General features: G+C 33.2%; 1 protein-coding gene and 1 long non-coding RNA gene across 2 annotated transcripts in view; one reads left to right on the top strand and one right to left on the bottom strand.

Annotated features, from left to right (window-relative positions):
• Positions 1-20,382, bottom strand: part of LOC126727619 (uncharacterized) — a 47,748-nt gene extending 27,366 nt beyond the window's left edge. The window contains exon 1 of the long non-coding RNA XR_007656291.1: positions 20,290-20,382. This is a non-coding gene — a long non-coding RNA (uncharacterized LOC126727619). The remainder of the gene's footprint in view (positions 1-20,289) is intronic.
• Positions 1-20,797, top strand: part of LOC126727615 (receptor-like protein EIX2) — a 51,542-nt gene extending 30,745 nt beyond the window's left edge. The window contains exon 2 of the mRNA XM_050433427.1: positions 20,542-20,797. Coding sequence (XP_050289384.1) covers positions 20,542-20,623 — 82 coding nt within the window. The 3' untranslated portion in view covers positions 20,624-20,797. The remainder of the gene's footprint in view (positions 1-20,541) is intronic.
• Positions 20,798-25,204: the final 4,407 nt, after the last annotated feature.

The following is a 25,204-nucleotide window of genomic DNA, read 5'->3' as shown; positions in this document are numbered from 1 at the left end:
ATTAGTCCCAAATTTAGGAACACATCTCTATTTTGTTCTTCATTGATTCAACATGTCTTAGTGAACCCTACTTTATGAAAACACGTGTCATAGACCCTCTACTTTCCATCAGTTACGTAACTATCCATTTACACAACTATGGTTGATCCCAATAAATTACACTACATTGAATTGAATATAGTTTATAGTTATCAAGTACAAAAATTCTCCATAACAATCTATCAAGATGCGTTACATCTTTAAGTGTCTAACTTAGGTAATTGTTCAAGTAAACCTTAGTTATGTTGCATGCATCTCAAATTTTGATCCAGTATGAACTTGTTTAGGTTATTATTGCCATGGAGGGATGTCAGGGAATTTTTCAGGAAATAAATAAAGTTGAAGCAAAAATTAATATTTTCTAGTTAAATCCGGTATGATATTATTGACAAATTTTCAACACTTTTGGTAACAAGTTTTCTGTTAGGTACGAAATATAGACATCACAAGAGATATCACAACTATTGAGCCTCCGAGAAGGAGATAAGGAGTTGAATCTAAACACAGCAGCAGATGAGGATACATTTAAGTGTCAGTAGAGATTATTACTGACTCTTAAAGAAACTAGTGTAATCTAGGCAAAAACTTGAAGCATACGAACTTGTTTATAGTGACCATATTCTGAACATTCTAATTGATTAGTTGTATGGTTTTTTTAATTGTAAAATGGTTATAGGTATATAACATTTAGAATTGCTTTCTGAAGATAAAATTTAAATAAAAGAAACAATAACATTAATATAAACATAAACATAATGAGGACAAATTTATTGTACTCATAAATATATAGTTTTTTTTTTTGGACAAATAAAAGCATTAGAAAATGTTTATATATAAAAAATTATATCAATTTTGAATTTATTAGTCTTTTTACAAATTTATTTAATACATATATATTGTAATGTCATATGTATCATGTGTATTTTGAATTTACATATCAATATTGATATTTGTGAATATTGGCTTCATTTTTTATTTTTATTTTTGCATAATATGTTCCGCTTATTCCTTACGAAGTCTTTAGTTCTTTTGACCACTCTTAAATCAACTCTCAAGTACCAAGTGAAAATATTTTGCAAATGAATACGTTAAATTTTTAGTAATTAAATAAAAGAGCATGTGCCAAACTAACAAGTATTTTAACATGCAAAAAAATGAATCCAGTAAGTTGACTATCATTGAGTGGATTATAATGTCCAAGGCTTATATAATCTGGGAGAATAGAACAATTTATTAATTGAAATTGTCATACAAATTGGATTTTAGAACACAAATCCCAATAGATTAACCAATAGAATCCACTACATCCCCTATGTAGAAGTATACAAATGAATTAAATTTATGGTTTGTGGTAGAGTGAGGAGAAGTAACATTGTAGTAACAAGAATTGAAATCATTGCCCTTGGACTATTGAAATAACTGCGTTTTAGTTTTGCAATCCATACTTCTAACATCAACTATAGTACATATTCACATTGTTGAAGATTTTAGAGTAATTCATTTGATGGGTTGACGAAGTAACCAAGCTTGAATATTGTGGAGATTGCTTAATAATCACCAAATCCAATTTTCCACAATTCCTTTGAGACGCACTAGTTCAACATCATGGCAATATTGCTCATATGTAATTAGATTTCGAAAGTTATACTCTGCTCAATCCTCAATTGTCAAAGTTGGGATTTCCATTACCTAATTTCTAAACTTTAAATCAACTATTTTTCATTTCAATGTTTTTGTAAATTCGAATTTGGCCCTATGAAGTAGTGTGACACAAGGCATTGACTCCCAATTCTTTGAATTATGTACAATTTCACGGAAAGAATGGCACATGTTCATACAGACCAGACCAAGTAAATGCTCATTATCATGGATTGAATTCCTAGATTATAAACATAAACATAAACAAGAAAAATATTTTTGTACTAAAACATATTTTTCTTTTTATAAATAAAAATATTAGCAAATATAAAAAATAATTCTATCAATATGTGACTTTATTATGCTTTTTACAAATAAATTTATTGATAATCTAATAATTTAATATTGTTCCAATGAATAGCTATTTTTTAATTTAGAAATGTAATTACAATCATACATGCATTAAATATAATTACGGTTAATCTTGTAGTTATCCGTTTAGCCAATTAATCTTGGCTAAATTAATGCCACTATACAAATAAAATGGGTACTTTAAAGTAATATTGTTGTAAAAATTATATTCTAATAAACATTTTTTTATCAAATCATAATTTTAAGAATGTTAAAATTATGATTAAGTATGAAAAACTTAATCATAATTTTATAATATTATGATTCGGTTTCCTTAGGTGTTATCATATGGATCCCATTGTTATGATGAGTTTGTTAGCCAAATTAAAGATGCTTGGAATGTTGTGATGGTAGGCCTATCATTTGCGTGAGGTTGTTTAGGTGTTCCAGAGTATGAGGAAACAATTACTGCTCTTTTCGGTTTTCTCAGTCATTAAATAAAATGTTGGCTTTTTTGTTTTGTTGAGAAAGTTGACCCATGGGTCAATATTATTGCAGAAGATTTTTTAGTCTTATTTATCTACATTGAATGGAAGAGGGAATCAAGCAGAATTATAACAAAAAACAGTCTCTTTCTCTCATGTTCAGTAGGATTAGTGACCTTTGAATCTGACTAGCGATTTTGACCGGGTTTTATGCACATCTGATCCAATTGATGACCTGGATTAGTTTATGTGCTGGGTCACTGGGTTACCGATCTGAACAGTTAGGTTGGGTCGAGTTTAATAACATTAATTGGTGCAACAACTCGGTCTATTAGATATCAATACATCCTTTTTATTTTTAGTTATGATATAATTTGAAGTAATAACGGTTTTTTCTATAATAATTTTTTTTTACCATCAAGCCAAGATATATACCAATTGATTTTCAAGTATATCACCCTTTGAATTAACCCTCAAATAAATCACCTTTTAATGACCATGTACATCAACATTTTTCATTTAAAAAAAAAAGCTAAAATGGACTAGGTTAAATTCTACATTTGGTATAAACTAGAACTGGCGCAACAATTTTAGCAGGCTTAAGAATTCCTCGTTCTCACATGAAACAACACCTCTCTCTCTCTCTCTCTCTCTCTCTCTCTCTCTCTCTCTCTCTCTCTCTCTCTCGTTTTTTACATTAACACTTCTCAAATCATTAAACAATTCTTATGTTTTTTGTTAGGAAAATGTGGAACATGTTATGAACATATGTCATTTAGAATTGGCTAATCCTTTGATAAAACACACTTTACTTGTAATTGGGTAGATCTAGGATGTGTTTAATACTTTAAGGAACAAGAGTTCAAGTCTAGTATTGAAGCCATGCAAATCTGTCCAAAATCAAGTGAAGAAATACAGTTCATTAAAGCTTGACAAATGTATCTATCGAGATTTAATATTTGAAAGTCGACAGATAGCTTGACAGTTGTATCTATCAAGAATTATGAAATTCAGATTTCCAGATCTGTTTTTCACGCATATCCAAGCTATTTGTGTAGGGTTTCTTTTTTCACAACCCTAGACATATAAAAGGATTATTTCAAGAGCCGTCTAAGGTGATGCAACTTGATGCAAAGTGATTATTCACTCAAATTGTGACCGGAGACAATTTGCCCTAGTTCATCTTTCTCTTGTAGAAGCTGCTGCATTTGTACACCGTAGGGTTTTGTAACCAAGGAGCTTCTTGATCTTCATTATGTGGATGAACTGAAAAACTTTGCAGCCAACATCCTTCTCAAGTTAGTATGTTAGTCACATATTGGGATCCATGCATCTATTGGTTAGTCACGTACTTGGTGCCGTGCATTGGAAGGAGAGATTTTCACTACATTACAAGTCCAATTAGGTATTGGGGTAAGGGTTCAACTGTAAGTTAGTATAAGGTACTGAGATTCCTTTAGGGTAAGGGTTCAATTGTAGGTTAGTATAAGGTACTGAGATTCCTTTACCTGTAAATGTTTGTTTTGATAATAGTGGATTCTTGGGAGTGGTGGTCTTAAATTCACCCGGTGGAGTTTTGCCTCGGTGGTTTTTCCTATTCGTAAACAAATCACCCGTGTCAAATTTAATTCCTGTTGCATTTAGTTATTTGGTGATTTGTTTGTTCTATCACGCATATTGCATGTTAATTGACTTAATTAATTCACTTAGCTAATTAATTGGTTAATTTACCTAAGGGGTCAATACATTTTTGGCCTATCATTTTTTAAAAATAAATTATAGGAATAACACTTCTCAAATTATTAAGCAGTTCTTTTTGAAAGCTCAATATTACAAATGCTAAAGCTAGCTAAAACCGGCAATTTTAAATAATGGCTTAATTGCTTTTAATCTACTCAACTAGATGCAAAATAAGAGTAATCAATGCGCAATTTCCCAGGACTACTATGTAGTGCATGGGCATACATAATTGACAATTAAGTATAAAACACTAGGAGTAAGGGAAGAGAGAAGCAAACACAAGATAACACCAAGATGTGTTATCGAAGAGGAAATCTGAAGTACTCGGTGTAAAAATCTCTCTGCGGCCCTCCAAGTCGAATAGATCCACTAGTAAATAAGTTGGAGTACAAGGATTACAATATAGACTTGATGACTTCAACACTTGAACTTGAAACCTTATTTCTTGAAGTATTTGAACACATCCTAGAACTACCCAATTAAAAGTAAAGTGCGTTTTGTCAAAGGATGAGCCAATTACACAAAATATGTCCTTAACAATCTCTCCCTTTGGCAATCCGTGGCAAAACCACAAAAAACAAATGAACATATGAGAAAAGTCATAAATCACTCAACTCATTTTCACTTGTTGAATACAATAAAATCTATCCTAACACAAACTCTTGAAAAACTTTGCAAGAAGAGAGTTTATGACAAGTATACTTTGACAACTTGTATTTCTGAAACACTTTAAACAAAACTCATTAAGGCATCTTAGTGTGAAAGAAATAATAGATTGCATACAAGTAATAAGAAACATGTATATAAAGAGAGAAAAGAAACAACACATGTAGAGGTAGGTAAAAAAGACATACATCATCAAAGATAAGTACAATGTACGTAAACATGGTCACAAGACCGGTGTACAAGAAGAAGGAGGTAAGCATTCCCCCTAACAAGATGAAACACATCTCCCCCCTACAGAGGCATGTATTTCTCCCCCTTAACATGTAGAATCTTAGAAAGAAATCACATATCACATATTTCCACAACTTCTCCCCCTTTTTGTCATGATTGACAAAGGGTACAAGAAGCTAGAAAGCTTCACCCGAGAGACATAAAAAAAATGATCAAGGATGATCAAGGGGGCTCGAGAAATCCATATAAATGCATGAATATAATGAAACATGATGCTATGGATGACAAGATAATAGAAGGATGCAAAACATGTGAAAAACAAATCTCTCAACAAGAAAAAAATGTTAAGCATATAGATCCCAAAAACACACACACACACACTAAACAAGTCTAACCAATTTTATATTTCAAAAACAAGTTAAGACAGTTTAGTAAGCATACATTAACACATGTAAAACCTTGTGATGACTAAATCACATTGTGCCTGCACATGTATCAAGAGTAGCAAAGAATATTGCGTGTTGTGTGTGAAAAATATCGCAAGATTGCATAAGTGCATATATGTTATGATGATTTGAAATATGAGAAAATCACTTTAACTCACACACAATCATAACTGTTTGATGGGGACTATTACCTTCGAGGTACATCCTATAACTCCTACATCTCCTAGAATACACGCTTATAATCATTTTTAAAACATTTTTGATCTTTTTTCTTTTGATTTTTCTTTGCATATTTTTTTCTTTTAAGCATATCATGCATGGGCATAAGAGAGAGAGAAAAGAAATACCCAATGATATTTGACATTCCAATTTTGCTATGCCTAAGCACAAAAATGTCATTGACATTGCACTTTTGCTATGCTGAAGCATACAGGTGTCATACATGATTGGTGGGCAACAGTGGTGAGATGGTTTTTTATGACTTTCTTTTAGGATTTTTTAGTCATTCCCGTCAAAAAGAGTGATACGAGTGTTAAGTACAAGAGATAATTTAATCTTACTCATCACTAACAAGAGCCACAAAGCTCACTTGCTTAGTTGTGCATAGAGATGCTCATCTAAGCTACAAAAAATACAAAGTTTAGAAAACTTTGTTTCAATGGCCATCCAAGGTACACAAGTACCAATGTACACAAAACACACACTATTTTTGTATTTTTCTGATTTTTCTCTTTTTATTTTGAATAACAAACAAAATAAAGACTAAACAACCAGACAAAAACAGACAAACAACATGAAAGCAAGAATGAAAGATGCATTTGCATGAAGGCATGATAGAAAGGTGCAGATGCACGAAAGCATGATTCCAAAAACAGATAAGAAATCAGGCAAAAAGAGTTCTACTTTAGATAGAAAGAATTAAAGCAGAGGACAAACAGAAAAGACAATTATGTCTTAGGCTCCTTTCTCACCCACACAGCACGAGTCTTTGGCCGTGAAGATGAAAAGGCACGTGTCCTAGTATGTCTACTAAAGGATATAGAAGAATTAAGATTCTCCTGAAATTGAGTTAAAAAGCTCAAAGCTTTTAATAACTCTCCAAACAAAGGTGTAGGTCCTTGAGAGGAAACCTGTGACTGTTTGGACAATTGCTTATGAGGATACAACTTAAAGCAATTAGGATGAATGTGTCCAGAAACACCACAATGGTGACAAACATGAGGTCTAACAAAGGATTTAGAATTAGCTAAAACAGTTTTGGATTTCATACCTTTATTACCTTTTTCAGATTGTGGCACAAAGACAGTCCTTGATCCAAAAGCCGTGGAAAAGGAGAGGCCGGAGGAGATAGCAAATCCTAAGTCAGTCTTATCAAAACTACGCTTTTGAGCACTCAATACCTCATCAAGCTTTGCACTAGACATCCTCTCTATTTGAGTTCTAGCTTGACTAAGCTCAACCTTAAGATTCTTGACCTTCTCTTCTAATAAGGTGTTCTCCACAACAAGAGTCCCAACTAACCTTGTAGTCTCATCTAGTTTGACTAACAGATCAGCTTTTTCAGTTTTTACCTCATTAGGCTCTTTTCTACAAAGATGAGAAGTCTTTTCAGATTTTATGAATTCAGTGCATAGCTTATCATAGGCTTCCTGAAGGGTCAACTTCTGGGGTACTTCATCATCAGAAGAATCCTCACTGTCACTAGCACTCTCCACAATCACCTTATCGGTTGAGGCAGCAAAGGCCATAACGTGATGACATTCATCCACATACTCATCAGAAGAATCATTCTCAGTATCACTCCAAGTAGTAACCAACCCTTTATCTTTGGATTCCTTGGTCTTTTCCTTCATGAGATAGTTTGGGCACTCTATCCTCATATGACCAAAACTTTTGCACTCATGGCATTGGATGAGGGGTTTCTCATTCTTGCCCTTCCTAGAGGATTTAGATTTCCTTGGAGGTTTGCCCTTATTCTTCTTCCTAAATTGAAGAAGCTTGATAATCTCATCAGTTATGAAAGTTAGATCCTTATCCTCATCTTCATCTTCATCTTCATCTTCACTTTCATCCTCATCTTCAGAGTCCTTAATCTCTTCCTCTATACCCTTAAGAGCCAAGTTTTTACTCTTTCCACCTTTTCCCATTGAGCCTAATCCCATCTCATAGGTTTGAAGGTTCCCTACAAGCTCAGTCAAAGGAATTTGATCAATCCCTCACTTCTTCAATGGCGGTGATCTTGGCATGGAATTTTTCAGGTAAGGACCTAAGGATTTTCCTAACAATTTTGGATTTTGCAATACATTCTCCAAGATTGAAAGCACAATTCACAATATCTTTGAGTTTAGCATAGAACTCATCAAAGGTCTCATCCTCCTCCATCCTTATTTCTTCAAAACTACTAGTGAGTCTTTGAAGCTTCATAGTCTTTACTGCCTGGGTACCTTCATAGGTGGTCTCAAGAATGGTCCATGCTTCCTTAGCAACTTCCATGGATGATATTTTCTTGAATTCCTCATTGGTCACCCCACAAAACAAAGCATTCAAGGCCCTACTCTTGAAATTTGCCGCTATGATTGTTGCATCATCCCAATCCACCGGCGCTTCCTTTGGCTTAATCCAGCCAACTTCAACAGCTTGCCATACCTGTTCACCTAGAGCCTATAAAAAAACTTTCATACGAACTTTCCAGTACACATAATTAGTTCCATCAAATAAAGGAGGAATCAAAAGAGATTTCTCATGATCCATGACAATTGGGGTCAAGGATCACACTCAGGAAATTAATCCAATCAGAGTGTACTCGCTCTGATACCACTTGTTGGGAAATTTAGATCCCGGTTGATAGAATTAACAAGTTTTAAACCCAAGTTGTTAATTAGGTTTATTATGAATAAAACTTGTTAAAAAAAACAAACATCAATATCATGTCAAAATCATGCAGCAGAAAAATAAATAAGACAAGATATGATAACCTAGGAAAACCAATTAAACAAACTAGTTTCACAGTAAAAAATCTGGGGGGAAACCTTCCCAAAAAGCAATCCACTATAGTAAAGAGAAGTTTCAGATCTAGTACAAAACCTTTGTCCCTAGACTCTACAATCCCCGTAGATGAACTCACAGCAGAAACCTTCTATCGCTTCAAAACCTCTGAACTCTTCAATATATGAACGCCACCCTTTGATGCATGAATCCCAGTACATGACTAACTCCTTTGTACGAATCCCAGTACGTGACTAACTCCTTTGCACGAATCCCAGTACGTGACTCACTCACCAACTTAAGGAAGAAGAATGTTGGCTGCTCTTCACTTCATCAACAATGAAGATCAAGAAGCACTTGGTTACAAAACCCTAAGGCTAAGGCGCAAAGACGCAGTAGCTTCTTTTAGAGAAAATAAGGCATCAGTAACCTTTTGCATATGTTCTCCTTTTATTCTCTTCTGTGACGGCCTCTAAAATATGCCTTATATATGTCTAGGGTTGTGAGAAAAGAAACCCTGCACAAACACATAAGCATGGACCGAAAATCAGATTTGAAAATCTGAAATTTGTAAAGCCCGACAGATAAGGTGTCAAGCAAGGTGCCGAGGATTAAAACATCAGACATAAGAGATGAGGCTCGATCGATCCACCAGGTGTCGAGAGGCTATCGAGAAGACAAAAGATTTCTTGATCGATCGACCAGCTATTGAGAAGGTGTCGAGATTGCGATAAGAAACACCTTAAGAGGCTTGATAGATAGCCTAGCTGTCGAGAGGTGTCGAGCAGCTATCGAGCTTTAAAAACTCAGCACTTCTTCACTTGTTTCTTGGACAGACTTGATGACTTCAACACTTGAACTTGAAACCTTGTTTCTTGAAGTATTTGAACACATCCTAGAACTACCCAATTACAAGTAAAGTGCGTTTTGTCAAAGGATTAGCCAATTACACAAAATATGTCCTTAACAGTTTATGTTTGGGCCAAGAACCTCTCAAAGGATATGGAATTAGAGAGGGAAGAGGGTGAGGAAAAGTAAGAGAAATGTTTAGAGGATTGTAGGTTTCCAATCTCTAACTCTCAAATGGATTTCTAGGGTTTTTTCTTTGAAACTCTCCAAACAATTTTGCGGGTAATGTGAGTTTTTATAGTATAGGTAAAGAAATGAGGAAAGTCACACAAAATAGGAAGGTAGTGCATCTCACATGTTAGGTCATAAGTTGGCCAAGTTGCGAGCCAGTCGCGAGATGTCATCTAACATTGAGACCTTTGAACTTCCACATGTGCTCCTCATGTGACCACTCGCAAGCCAGTCGCAAGTCAAGTCATGAGATGTCTTGCCTTCACAGTTTTTCACCAATTTTACACACTGAACCCATTACATTGAATCCCAAAAAAATACATGGAAATTATTGAAGAATTACAATTAAATTTGACATGGAATTAATGCTAACAAACAAAATTGAAAATCACAACTTTACACTTATGTTTTCTTAAAATAAATTATAGGGACATAAAGATTTTTACAACTCTTATGTTTATTTTTAATAAATTATAGGGACATGAAGTTTTTTACTTGTAAGTTTTGATTGAAATAACATAAATTTGAAATGGGTCTATTATTGACATTAGGTATTCTCTTGAATGGGACAATACCTGAAAGTTTGGGAAAACTATCCAACCTAGAGTCTTTGTATCTTGGAGATAATCCACTGAAAGGTGTTATTTCTGAAGCCCACTTTTCAGAGCTCACAAAATTGAAGTATTTGGACGTATCTAATACCTTATTAGTTTTCAACATCAACTCTGATTGGGTTCCTCCTTTCCAATTAGAAGTGATAGGGTTGGGGTCCTACCAACTAGGCCCTCAATTCCCAAAATGGCTTCAAACTTTGAAAAATTTCTCGTGGCTTGATATTTCTAATTCTAAAATTTCGGATACTCTTTCCAATTCAAATTGGATCTTCTCAAGTCAATTTTAATTCACGAATCTATCTCACAACGAAATAAGTGGCCATGTTCCAAATTTGTCATGGGAGTTCTCCTGTTTTCCCATAATAGACTTGAGTTCCAATAAACTGGAAGGCAAAATACCAAGATTTTTTTTTAAAGCGGTACATTTGGATCTTTCCAACAATATGTTTTCAAAGCAAGTCCAATCCCTATGTACAGTGACAAAAGGAAACTTGAACTTTTTAGATCTTTCCAATAACCAATTATCAGGAGAGCTCCCTGACTGTTGGTTCCATTTTGAGGGATAGAAACTTCTTAATTTGGCAAACAATCATTTTCATGGGAAAATCCCATGTTCAGTGGGCTCTTTACTTGGGATTGAAACATTGGATTCTCAGAAATGGACTCCAAATTCAACCATCACCCACTCATATATAAATTACCTTTCCCCAGATTCTTTTAGTTCTAGTAGCTATGATGATCATGCAATTTGGATGTATAAAGGAAGAGAGTACGAGCACAAAGGTATTCTTGGCCTATTAAAAAGCATTGATCTTTCGAGCAATAAATTAACCGGGGCAATTCCTTTAGAAATTGTGGAGCTTAATGGATTGATTTCTTTGAATCTCTCAAGAAACCTTTTAATTGGAAAAATCCCTTCAAAGATTGGTTTGTTACACTCATTGAAAGTCCTAGATTTATCTAAGAACCAATTGTGTGGTGGAATTCCTTCAAGCATTTCTCTAATTAATTCTCTAAGTTCCTTGAACTTGTCGAACAATAACTTGTCAGGTAAAATTCCAATAGGCTCTCAACTTAATACCTTTAATGCCACTACATATGAAGGGAACCCAAATCTTTGTGGATTTCCACTTCCAAAGAAATGTTCAGGAGAAGATACAACTCAAAACCTAGTCGTAAATACAGGTAGTGGCTATGCTGGCATTCAAGAGGAAGAAGATGGGTTTGTAACCCTAGGGTTTTATGTTAGTGTGACCCTTGGATTTGTTATTGGTTTTTGGGGAGTTGTTGGGACAATGGTACTGAATAGGTCATGGTGATTTTCCTATTTCAAGTTCTTGAATAATTTCAAAGATAAGGTATATGTGACCGGAGTAGTGATTATGGTTAAGTTATAGAGGCAGCTTCAAACATAATTGGTAATAATTGCTTCTCTATTATCACCAATGTCATTCTAATTATTATTATGGTTGTTGTTGTTGTTTTACTTTTTATTCCTTTTTTTCATTAATCATTTTTTATATTGATGACTAAAGTAGTATTATCATCATCATTATTAGTCCCTCCTAAGTCCTAACTTTATGAACACATCTCTGTTTTTGTTCTTCATTGATTCAACATATCTTATTAGTGAACTTTGCTTTATAAAAAAAAAGTGTCATAGACCCTCTATTTTCCATTTTTTTTTTAGAATACTAAGTATTTTAACACACACGCGCACAAAGGGAGAGGGGAGAAGCTTTTAAAGAAACTAATAGTGGTCGTTCCCAATAAATTACACTATATAGAATATACTTTATAGTTACCAAGTACAAAAGTTCTCCATACCATTCTATCAAGATGCGTTACATCTTTAAGTGTCTAACTTAGGTAATTCAATTGCTCTTAGTTCCAAGAGTTAGGCTATTTTAGATATACACCACTGTCAGATTTTTTAAGACCTTCTCCCTTCTCCTCGTGTGTGTATTAAAATACTTAGTATTCTAAAAAAAAAAAAAAAAACTGCTCTTAGTTATGTTGAATGCATCCCAAATTTTGATCCAGTATGAAATTGTTTAGGTTATTATTGCTGTAGGGGGATGCCAGGTAATTTTTAGGGGATAATTAAAGTTGAAGCAAAAATTATTCCTTCCCCCGTCTCAAATTGTTTGGCCTAATTAGAAAAACCCAATTATTTAGGGAAACATTATTAACTGCCTTATCTCTTTAAAAAAAAGTTAAAAATTTCCTAAATTACCCTTAAACAAATTTATCATTAACTGCCTTATCTCTGAAGGTTTTTTTTTTTTAGTATTTTAAATTTGAATAAAGATGGTGCGTATAGTGGATTTCAAAATTTAGGATTTAAAATTTTTTAATTAAAAAAAATGCTCCCACAAATCAATTAAGGGCATAAAGGGAATGTTAATAAATTAATGGTGTTTGACTTTTCAAACAGGACATAATTTTGGGACATCCCAAAATTGAATATAGGCCAAAAAATTTGGAACGAAGGGAGTATTTTGTAGTATGGTATTATTGATAAATTTTCAACAATCTTGGTAACAAGTTTTCTGTTTGCTATGAAATTCAGACATCACAAGAGATATCACAACTGCCGAGCCTTAGCTCAAGGAAGGATATAAGGAGTTGAATTTAAACGCAACAACAGATGAGGATAAATATAAGTGTCAGTAGAGATTAGGAATAAAAGATCGATTGTATTATCTTTCAATTTGAATTTAAAATGTAACTGATAGTAGTTTGTTACTATCTTTTAGAATAAGGTTATATATTTCAGTCTTATTTATCTACATTGAATGGAAGAGGGAATCAAGTAGAATTATAACAAAAAATAGTCTCTTTCTCTCATGTTCAGGGGGATTAGTCACCTTTGAATCCAACTAAAATTCTGTGGTTCATACATAACAATTTCAATGGATTATGGGTTTACTTTTTGGCAGTGTAAAAGGGGTTTGGAGTTGGAGTGGGAGTCTGCTGTGGTGGTAAAAAGAATTTGAAACCATTAGGGTAATTCTGCAAATAAAAAATTTATTGAAATAATTCAATTATTTATTTTTTGAATAATTGAACCTAAGATAGTAAAGACGTATATCATATTTTTTACCTCTTCCCCCGCTATATAATGAGTAATTGAACCTAAGACAGTATATCAGTAGCATTAAATTCCCCTATTAATGCTCTGTTTTCGCAATTGAATTGCCCTTTACCGGACTTAATCATAAATCTATTGCTACCTCATGTAGTACTTATTGGCGTGATCATATGTAGCTCCGAATCCACAAACTCTTTTATTTGGACATTGCACACAAACTCTCCAGTTTTTTACTTTGAAATCTCCACTCAAAAGTTTTAGATCAGCAATTGTGATTAACTTATGACATCCTTTATTTATATATATATATATATATATGATAATACTTTGTCAGCAGGCCAAGACCTCAATAAAGTTTTATTCTTCTATAATAATATTAGATGAATAACTAAGCCCATATTCTTCTTCAACAACTAGGAGAAGATAATAACAAAAACAATAATAATTATGTTTATGTGATGCACAAATTAACAAAAATTTATATGCAAATTAAAAAAAATTACTTCAATAATATAATAAAAATTGAACAATGAAGTATATAATAATAATAATAATAATACTAATAATATCGTGTAAGACCAAGGTTTTAGTAAACAAAAACTATAATATTTTATTATTATTTAAATAAATAATGAAACTTTTTTTCTTTAAATTTTCGGTATATAGTTTTAATTTGAGAAATTTTAAAAAATCTCTTTAAACTTAGGTAATGGATTGTGCTTGGAGAAATTATTATGTTAATTATTTTAATATATTTATAACATATCTAAGACGGTGTGGGAGACTTGGACAGTTTTGGTGGAAGACTTGGAAAGTTTTCGGAACAAAACATATTGGTGATAATGATACAATGGCTTGTGAAACACATGGTATACACAGTACACTCCACAATGGGGATGGATCGCCACCACGTCAACGGGTGGATAGAAAAAGAGAAATAAGGCATAGGATTAGAATTTTTTGTTTAGGGGTTGATATGTGTCACTAATTTATTAGTCTATGCAAACTTTTATATACATAGACAAACACATACATATATAAAGATACACAAAAATTAGTATCTTTCATAGTGAAATCCTTAAAATTAAATGTTTCATAAAATTAAATTAATTTTTCATTATCTTCTACAGTGAAATCCTTACAATTTTTAATTTCAATATTAGTTACCAAATTGTCTACTAGTGTGAATAAAAAATTTTCAATTGAACTATTGAAGTGTTCAAAAATTGAATGATCCAAAACTCTTATGTTTATAGGGACATAAAGATTTTTACAACTCTTATGTATATTTTTAATAAATTATAGGGACATGAAGTTTTTTACTTGTAAGTTTTGATTGAAATAATATCAATTTGAAATGGGTCTATTATAGACATTATTTTTATTATATGAAAGTTGTTCATTGTTACTAAAAATCTTGTAGCTCGCCTAACACCTTTTGCAGTTCCCATCAAAGAAGTCCATGTTTCAAATATACCTTACTGTTTTTTGAAAATATGGATGAGGACTTTTATAATCTACATGATTTTTTCAATTAAAATACGTAATTTTTTTTATATAAATACAATAGAATTTTAAAATATATCATCCTTTCCATATATATGATGGTTTTTTATCACTAGGGCAAAACATTAATGGAATTTGATATTCTTCTATATTAATATTAGATGAATAATATTAAACCCATATTTTTGTTCAACAACTGGAAGAAGATAATAATAACAATAATAATTATGATTATGTGATATACAGATTAACAAAAATTTATATGCAAGTTAAGAAAAAACTTCAATAATATAATTAAAATTGAACAATGAAGTAGATGATAATAATAATAATAATAATAATAACAATAATAATAATAATAATACCGTGTAAGACCAAGGTTTTAGTAAAAACAAAAACTATAATATTTTTTATTTAAATAAATTATGATAATTTTTTTCTTTAAATTTTTGGTATATAGTTTTAATTTGAGAAATTTAAAAAAATCTCTTTGAACTTAGGTAATGGATTGCACTTAGAGCCTAGAGGAAATTATGTTAATTATTTTAATATATTTATAACAAATCTAATCATGAAAGCACATCATAAGACGCGCAATACTTATTTTTAGTTTGAACCGAAACTAGTGTATGTCTTTAGTGGAAGACTTGGAAATTTATACATTCTGGTGGAAGACTTGGAAAGTTTTCGCAACAAGAGTAATGCTAAAGTTATAAATTATTTTATAACATTTTTATAAAATGTTAATGTGGTCAATCTCTTATTGGTTTTCTTTTAGGCCTACCATTAATATCATTTTTTCATTTACCAATAATCACTCATTACATCAACAATTTGTAAACATTTTTGTAAAATAGTTTGTATCTCTAACATTATTCTTCGCAACAAATACTTATTTTTGTTGCCCATTCATAATTGCAAAAGATAAAAACGATTAAACATCACTTTTTATTTAAAAAAAAAATGGTGTTTAACCTATTAAATATCTTAACCCCTTTTTTTAATGGTGTTTAATCTATTTCAAAATCTTAAAAGAAATTTCCAGTAACTTTCATCTTCTTTCTTTTTTCTAGTTATTGCTAATAATCTATATATATAATAATAGGTAAAATTAGGAGAAAACCATATCATAAATATCCATTCAAGTGAGTTATTGTGTACAAAAACCAAAGACTCTAGAATTAATGAACATAAAAATATTTTAAAAAATGGACAATTTATATTTTCTACCTAATAACATTCTTACAAGACTTTTTAAAGAGTTAATATATATATATATATATATATATATAAGAATGACTATCAATAATATTTAAATTATATATGTAAGAATTATATTATGCATCTTAATGTGTACCTTTTAATTATATCCATGCATATGCATAGAGTTTCAATCTAGTTTATACTTAACAAGTGTATAAATAATTGAGGCCGTGATTCTAGTCTATATATGTGCTACCCTTAGGGAAGATACAAGACTAGTGGTCTGGCCTTGAGATTTATTACTTACAAAGAATTGAAAGAAGTGCTACGCAATAATATTTTCACAACAAATTATAGATGGTAAGTTGTTATTGGTTATAATTTAAATCCACAACTTAAATTGCTTTTTTATCTACTCATAACAACCAATAACAAACTACCATTTAGGATTTGTTATGAAAGTGTTGTGAAAATGTTGTGAATATAGCATTTTTTCTATGCGTTATCTACCATCTTTTCTGAAATTAAAAGTGAAACCACTTAGGGGCAACTCATCATTGAAGTTAGGGTGGTCACTAGACCACCTTGAAAAAAATTATTAATATATAAAAAAAATTAAAAAGTTAAAAACCTATTATATATAAAATTTAAAAAAATTTAAGATTTTTTTACCTTAAAAAAAAAAATGTGAACATCCTAAATTTTTTCAGGCCCAACATAATTAAACTTTGAACAAAGTTTAACAACAAATTTAATTGTAGACTAAGGTTATAACCCCACTTAATATTTTTTATTAGATGTGAATTTTGACAAACTATTGTATTACATTAGCAAAATTTCAATAAGATCAAATATCAATAGTTTTGTCATCAATCAAATGTTTAAATTTTGAGTTTTTGTAATCTAAAATTATACATAAAAAATAAGTTTATGAATCGAATAGTAAATAGAATCCTATTGGCAAGAAATAAGACATGTGTTTTAAAAACATAAAAAACATGCAATTCATCCATTAAAATTTTAAAATATGTAGTCATATTAATTTGTTTAGTCAAAGTTGTAGTTTTAGGCTAAAGCTAAGTTTGTAGTTAAATTTTGTCCTTAAAATTTGTTCTCCTAGACAATTTATTAGACTCTTATAGTCAAAAAGGAAAAGCCCAAGATAATTTTTATTGAAATATAATTTTTAAAAAGATGTAGCTTACTGTATTGATAATGAGACTGTTATGCAAAAATTTCAAAATAAGAAAAATTGTAGAATGAAATTGTAAAATTTTATGTATTTACATTTTTTTTTTTTTTTTTATAAAGTTAACTTCTTACTAGATTTTGTATAATTTAAGTTTTATATTGACCACTTGAAAAAAGGAAAAAAAAAAAAATCCTGAAACCACTACTCCTTTTATTGCCCAAGGAATTCGGACTCATAATTGCAAAAGATACCAACAAAGTAAACATCACTTTTTCTTAACAATGGTGTCTAATCTATGAAAATAAATTTCCAGTGGCTTTCGTCTTCTTTCTTTTTACTATTTACTGCTAATAATTTATAATTAACGCAGCTATAAATAATTGAGGCGGGGATTCTAGGCAAATAAAATCTCATACTTGTAACATTGCACATTTGATGTGTTGATGCTCTTATCTTAATCACAATCTTGATATACTACATTCATCCTAATCATGGGTGGAAGTTCCCTCCAATTTCTCCTCACTTTAATTCTCCTTTTGTTGTGCATGAAACCAACTATTGCAAATTATTTGGGGTTAGCAGATACTCACATTGGCTGTAAAGAGCATGAGAGACAAGCTCTTCTCAAGATTAAACAAGACCTTATTGATGACTATGGCCTTCTTTCTTCTTGGAGCACCGATCAAGATTGTTGCAAATGGAGTGGGGTTAGGTGTAGCAACCAAACAGGCCACATCATCATGCTCAATCTCAATGCCTCGTCCATTCCCCCAAGGCATTTGCGAGGTAAACTTAATCCTTCCTTGATTGAGTTGAAATATTTGACTTATTTGGACGTGAGCTACAATGATTTTAATCAGAGCCAAATCCCAGAAATCATTGGTTCTCTGTCCAACTTAAGACACCTTGACCTTTTTTATGCTAAGTTCGGAAGAAATATACCTTTTCAGCTTGGGAACCTTTCAAACTTGCAGTACCTTGATCTTGGCCTGAATAATTTTAATAAACCAGAAAAGTTAGAGTGGCTCCCTCAACTTTCTTCTTTAAAATACCTTGGCATGAGTACCATTAACTTGAGCAAAGTCTATAATTGGCTCCATGTTGTGAATAAATTGCCGTACTTGACATCCTTGTTCTTGTACTCTTGTAATCTTCCAAATATTTTCTCTGTTCCCCTTGTTAATTCTTCTACTTCTCTTGATGTCCTCCAACTCTCTGATAATAATCTCACTTGTTCTTCTTCAGTACTACAGTGGTTGTTCAAATCCAACACTAGTGTTGTTGAACTTGATTTCTCTTCTAACCAATTTCAAGGTTTAATTCCGAATGCTTTTAGCAGAATAAACTCTCTTGCACATCTCTATCTCAATTCTAATGAGTTTGAAGGTGAGATATCGAAAGCCTTTGGTGGTATGTGTAATTTGAAAACGTTGTCTCTGTCAAGGAACTATCTCAGCGGACAGCTTCTTGATTTTATTCTTAATTTGGCCAAGTGTGGAAACCACTCATTAGAGGTTTTGAATTTAGAGCAAAATCAAATCATGGGATCGTTACCTGATCTCACAACATTTCCATCATTGAGAGTATTAGCACTTTCTCAAAATCATTTGAATGGGGCAATACCTGTAAGTTTGGGAAAACTATACAACCTAGAGGGTCTATATCTTCGACATAATTCATTGGAAGGTGTTATTTCTAAAGCCCACTTCTCAAAGCTCACAAAATTGAAGTATTTGGACTTATCTAATACCTCATTAGTTTTCAACATCAACTCTGATTGGGTTCCACCTTTCCAATTAAAAGTGATAGCGTTACGGTCCTGCCAACTAGGCCCTCAACTCCCAAAATGGTTTCAAACTCAAAAAAATTACAATTGGCTTGATATCTCTGATTCTGGAATTTTGGATACCCTTTCCAATTTCAATTTGGTCTTTTCTCCTCAATTAGAATATATGAATTTGTCTTACAACCAAATAAGTGGCCAACTTCCAAATTTGTCATTGGAGTTTACTCTTTCCCCAATTGTAGACTTGAGTTCAAATAAACTTAGAGGCAGAATACCTCAATTTTTATTTGAATCAGGATATTTGGATCTTTCCATGAACATGCTTTCAGGCCCAATTTTTTCCTTATGTGAAGTTCAAAATAGGAATATGTACTTTCTAGATCTCTCCAATAACCAGTTATCAAGACGGATACCAGACTCATGTTGGATGCATCTTGAAGAATTAGTAATTCTTAATTTGGCAAACAATCATTTTCATGGGACAATCCCAAGCTCAGTGGGATTTCTACATGAGATTGTGACATTGGATTTAGGTAACAATAATTTTAGTGGGAAACTTCCTTCCTCCTTGAAGAATTGCACAAAGTTGATATTCTTTAATCTTAACCAAAATGATCTATCAGGACAAATACCAATGTGGTTGGGGATTAGTCATCCAAATTTAGTTGTACTTATCCTTCGATCCAATTACTTCTATGGAGCCATCCCGACACATTTCTGTTATCTAGCACATCTTCAAATTTTAGACCTTGCTTTAAACCAAATCTCAGGAAGTATGCCAAAATGCCTCAACAATCTTACTGCCTTAACTCAAAAAGGGAGTCCAAATGCCACCATCACCCATTATTATACAATCAACAGCAAATCCCTGTTTTATATGTTGTATGCTGATCATATGTTTTTTATGTGGAAGGGAAAAGAGCATGAGTATAAAAATATTCTTGGACTATTAAAAGGCATAGATCTCTCAAGCAATAATTTAACTGGGCGGATTCCAGGAGAAATCGTGGAACTTGTTGGATTGGTTTCCTTAAATCTCTCAAGAAACCGTTTAACTGGACAAATCACTTCAGAGATTGATATGTTACAATCATTAGATGCCTTGGATCTATCTAAGAACCAGCTTTCCGGTGGAATTCCTTCAAGCCTTTCTCATATTGATCGTCTAAGTGTCTTGGACTTGTCAAACAACAATTTGTCCGGAAAAATCCCAACAAGCCCTCAACTTGATACCTTTAATGCATCCTCATATGAGGGGAATCCAAATCTTTGCGGAGCCCCGCTTCCAAAGAAATGTCTGGGGGAAGAAATAGGTCAAAATCCAGCTATGAACAGGAGCAAAGAACATGCTGGCATGCAAGATGAGAGAGAAGGGTTTATATCCATAGGATTTTATGTTAGTGTGGCCCTTGGATTTATTGCAGGTTTCTGTGGAGTTGTTGGCACATTAGTACTGAATATGGCACTGCGAGTTGCATATTTCAGGTTCTTGAACGATTTCAAAGATAGGCTATATGTGGCAATATCAGTGAATATGGCCAAAGTTCAGAGGCAGCTTCAAAACTAACTGGTAATAATTCTTTGTTCCCAACTTTTCTCTTTTATAGTTCTATGCAAATGAATCTGTCACTTTTCCGCAATTTGCTTCTCTGTGCAAAAGCCCTTTGCATTTCGTTGTTCTGATAATACAATTAATTTTTCTAGTTCTCAGAGATCATTTGATGATTATAGTTACTAACAACGTCACCATCGTCCTACAACTAATGGTATATATGATTAATATTATTATTATTCTTTTACACCATGCCAAATAAAGTTCTGATTAGTTATCAAATTCAATATTTCCCAAACCATTCTATAAAAATAATTAAGTTACATAACATACATTTTTGTAATGGATTAAGCTTTCCTTAAATTATTTTGCAGACAGATATTGATCAGTAAATGGAATAACTTGTGTAAGTGTTATTGTCAAAGGTGGAAGTCAGGGACTTTTGGTTCTGTTTGATAAGTAATTTATACTGATTATAACTTTTTGATTTTATTTGGTTGAAAGGAAATAACTAATTAGAATTATCTTTCATTCTGATATCTCACAAAAAGTGTAATTAAAATCTTCTACAAACAAACAATTTTCTTTAATTCTTTTCTAATTTTGAATTTTGTCCACTTTTGTAATGCCTTATTGCGTTCTAGTAACTGTGGTTTACCTTTGTGTTTTCACTTTTAAGTTTCACCAGGTGTTGCTGTACAAGTCTCTGACTCACAATACTTCTTTCTGGGAGCTGTAATTTTATGGTAAACTTCGTATTAGGTATATGTGTGAGATTTGGAGTGTACTTCAAAAAGACTCGTTGAGTATTGGTAAATTTATATGTATCTCAACATTGAATAAAATGCATGTTAATAGTTTGTTTGTAGAATTGTTAACACTGAAATTATTATTTTACTAGTCATATATGATAACTACAAAATGGTTGTCAAAAAGTTGGCTTGAATTTTTGAGCCAACATTAAAATACAAGACTTAGCTTGGGTCCAGTGCTCCAATATAACGTGTTTGTAAGTCTTGATTGCCTTAAGTTGACTTCATTGCATGCAGCTTTTTATTCTAGAAAAATTATTTTATAAGATTTTCCTCATACGAAATGTGTGGATTTCACATGTTGTAAATGAGATGTCATATGAGAGTATGAGGCCATCGAAATACATTCTAATTATTCAGATATCAGTGTTGAGCAGTAAAATATGAGAGTGGAAGACCTCTTTGAAGGGGACTTTGTGGAGGAGGTTTGTGCAGCAATTTCAGAGAAGAGAAAACTTCTCCTTATTTTAGGTGTAGCCCTTGAACGTTGTATTCTACCTTAAACTTTGTATTTGAGTGAGATTTATTTCGTGTGAAGGAATAATTTTGAGTGTATTGGGATTTGGATTTTATGAGAGTGCCTTTACACTATTTTGTATCATCTAAATTTGTTAGTGAAAGTTTTCCTTGTCATTGCCCATGGACATAGGCCAAAAGCCGAACTACGTAAATCCTTAATGCATTCCTTGTGTGTGTTTGTGTCGATTTTTCTTTCGAGTTCTCATTGTATCGTATTATTTTTTTCCTTTTTATGAGTAGTTCTCTTTCTTTCTTTCTTTTCTTTTTTTTCCCTTAAATTTATTTGGAGCTCTTTCTAAAGTTTATATTTCACAATCATCTTATGTGGAAATACTATATAAATTCTGAAGCCTTTTCCTTCAACAAATTGGTAATAGAACTTCCACTGTTACAGCATAATTATACAATAGTAGTATAATTATTCGCTTTAAAGTGCTAACAAATGACATTAAATGATTGGCAATTTCTTTTTTTTTTTTTTTTTTTTTGACAGTAACGATAGAATATTATTGAGATAAAAGTATAAGAGTACAAAGCTAACGTCTGGCCCACGTAATACAACATATTGAGGGACTGACTTGGCATGGGTAAGCATGGGAAAAGCCGTATGTCCACACTACAAACAGCATTGCATACAACGAGAATGAAACACTAGTGCACATCAGCAGTTGTTAAGTCTCTGGTACTCTTGTAGTAGTGTCATTGCGCCTCGTAAAATATCACTGGGATGGGTTTGCTTTCTGTCAAATAAGTACCTGTTTCGTGCGTTCCAGATGGCCCATGATACTATAGCCTAAACCTCCATTTCATTTGACGTCAACATAGCCATCAGTTCTCGCACCAAACTATAGAAGTCCTCTGCAACTGAGTTTCGTTTCTGCAGCTTCCCAGCCACCATTGCCCATACATTTCTAGCCATGGGGCATCCCCAAAGAGTGTGAGCCACCGTCTCATCATGTTGGTTGCAGATTGCACAAATTGGGTCCAGTGGGATCTTTCTCTGAAAAAGGTTCGTGCAAGTTGGGAGTATGTCCGAGCATGCTCTCCAGATAAATGTTCTGACCTTGGGGGGTACCTGCAACTGCCATATATGGTTCCACAGCCTCTTATCCTGCCTTGCCAAGGAGTGCTCCACCTATTCAAGTTGCCTCATGCTAAGCGCAACTCGATATGCCAACTTAACCGAGAACATGACCTTCCTGTTCTCTTTCCAAATTAGTTTGTCTCGGCTTGCTGTTGTACCCAAATTAATGTGTTGTATATCACACACCGTGTTGGGCATGAACGTATTGGAGAGCAACTGTAGGTGCCACTACCTTGTAGCTGGGTTGAAGAGGTCACACACTCTCATGTTCTTATCTGCATCAGGTCTGAGTTGTGGGGGGTGTGGGAGCCACCTATGGTCATCAATTTTGATGCTCCTGCCATCTCCCACTTTCCACACTGTGGCTGCTCGTATCAGGTCCCTTGTCTCCAGCAAGCTTCTCCACACAAATGAGGGGTCGTTCCCTATTTTGGCCTCCATAAATGAGCAATTAGGAAAGTAGCATGCTTTGTAAACTCTGAAAAACAGAGAATGACTTCCCTGGAAAAGCCTCCATGCTTGTTTTGCTAACATGGCCAGGTTGAATGCATGGATGTCTCTAAATCTCGTTCCCCCTCTATCCTTTGGATTACACAATTTACTCTATTTAATCCAGTGGATTTTCTTCTCACTTCGTGTTTGGCCCCTCCAATATTTTGCTAGTGCCGAATTAATATCATCGCAAATTGTAGCCGGGATTTTGAACATGCTCATGGAGTAAGTTGGGATTACTTGTGCCACTGTATTGATTAATACCTCTCTTCCTGATTTTGAGATATTTTTTTTTTCCATCCCATCACTTTTTTTTGTAATCCGCTCTTATAAATCCCTAAAAGTGCTCACCTTGGATTTGCCTCCCACCATTGGTAGTCCGAGGTACCTTTCACAATTGGTCATGATTTGTGCTCCCAGCATATTTTGGATGTCTTCCTTCACCTGTTGTCTTGTGTTAGGGCTGAAGAAGAGTGTGGTTTTTTTTGTCTATTAATGGCTTGACTCGATGCTTTCTCATAAGACTCCAATATGTGAAGCAAGTTTCAACATTCAGCAGTTGTTGCCTCACAAAATAGTAGGCTGCCATCCGCAAATAGTAAGTGTGAGATCTTGACCCTCCATTACAAGACAATACTCCTCTCAATTGTTGGTTTTCCATGGCTCTCTGAATGAGTGAGGAGAGACCCTCGACACATAGGAGGAATAGGTATGGAGACAATGGGTCCCCTTGCTTGATGCCTTGGGATGGTGTGATGAATCCGTTAGCTTCTCCATTGATTAGGATCGAATAAGATGCAATCCGCACTGTTTCCATGGCTAAGTTGACCCATTGCTCTGGTAGGCCAATTTTTAGCATTATTTTTTGGAGTATACTTTGCTGATGTCAAGCTTCACCACCATGTGGCCCTTTTTTCCTTTTCTCCTGTTTCTCATACGATGGATCATCTCAAATGCCACTGTAGTTTTATTTGTTATAATTCTATTAGGCACAAAAACACTTTGTGAATTAGAAATTACATTGGGTAGAATGGGTTTTAACCAGTTGGCAAGGACCTTAGAGATAATTCTTGATACAACATTTCCCAAGCTAATTGGGCAAAATTCCGTGATATATTCTGGATCATTTTTTTTTTTGATATAAGAACAATATGTGTATAATTCATCTTTCTTAAGTATTTGCCAGAGTGTAAAACAGATAATACAGTAGTAGTAACATCATGCCCAACAATATGCCAGAATTTTTGAAAAAAGAAAGGTGACATACCATCGAGACCTGGTGCTTTAGATGGGTGCATTTAGAAAAGTGCCATTTTCACTTATTCCTTTGTATAGGGGCGGGTCAAAGATTATGCCATACCTTTCGTCACTACCTGATCCACAGATTCAAGTACAGCCTCCATATCCAATGAGGTGGAAGATGTGAATAGCTTTTTGTAATAGTCTTCTGCTATGCTGGCAATTTTATCCTCTTCAGTGTGCCACTCTCCTTCCCTATCGTACAACCCCACAATGTTGTTCTTTCTCCGTCGTTGGGTCACCCTTTGATGGAAAATTTTTGTATTTTTGTCCCCCACCGGTAACCAGATGGATCTTGACCTTTGTCTCCAAAATACCTCCTCATGGTGTAAGAGCTCGTTTATCTCCTTCTTCATACCTTGTATCCTCTCTACATTTTGTCCATATCCT

This window comes from Quercus robur, chromosome 5 (assembly GCF_932294415.1).
Source record: "Quercus robur chromosome 5, dhQueRobu3.1, whole genome shotgun sequence".
NCBI lineage: Eukaryota > Viridiplantae > Streptophyta > Magnoliopsida > Fagales > Fagaceae > Quercus > Quercus robur.
This window is presented reverse-complemented; position numbering and strand designations above follow the sequence as displayed.